General features: G+C 62.7%; 1 protein-coding gene across 1 annotated transcript in view; it reads left to right on the top strand.

The window, feature by feature from the left end:
- The window catches only part of SHMT1 (serine hydroxymethyltransferase 1 (soluble)), a 4,398-nt gene that overhangs the window by 3,573 nt on the left and 573 nt on the right, over positions 1-252 (top strand). Inside the window, 1 exon segment of the mRNA XM_010142008.1 lies at positions 1-50. Coding sequence (XP_010140310.1) covers positions 1-50 — 50 coding nt within the window.

Here is a 252-nt window from a genome sequence, read left to right as displayed (position 1 = left end):
GCGAGTGCTGGAGATCTGCTCCATCGCCTGTAACAAGAACACATGCCCCGGTGAGGGACCCCACATGCTCTGCCGTGTCCTGCTCCACATGCTGGGGATCTCCCGGGGCCTGTGCAAGGTCCCCAGCTCCCTGCCCACCCTGGGCACTGGGAACCAGGCTGAAATCCGGTGCACGGTTGTTTGGTTACCTGTTTTAGTGACGTGTGGCTTGTTCTGGTGCAGGTGACGTCAGTGCCCTGCGCCCCCGTGGGC

This window comes from Buceros rhinoceros, unplaced genomic scaffold (assembly GCF_000710305.1).
Source record: "Buceros rhinoceros silvestris isolate BGI_N320 unplaced genomic scaffold, ASM71030v1 scaffold20078, whole genome shotgun sequence".
Classification (NCBI taxonomy): Eukaryota; Metazoa; Chordata; class Aves; order Bucerotiformes; family Bucerotidae; genus Buceros; species Buceros rhinoceros.
The sequence above is the reverse complement of the archived record's forward strand: the minus strand, read 5'-3'. Positions and strand labels throughout refer to the sequence as shown.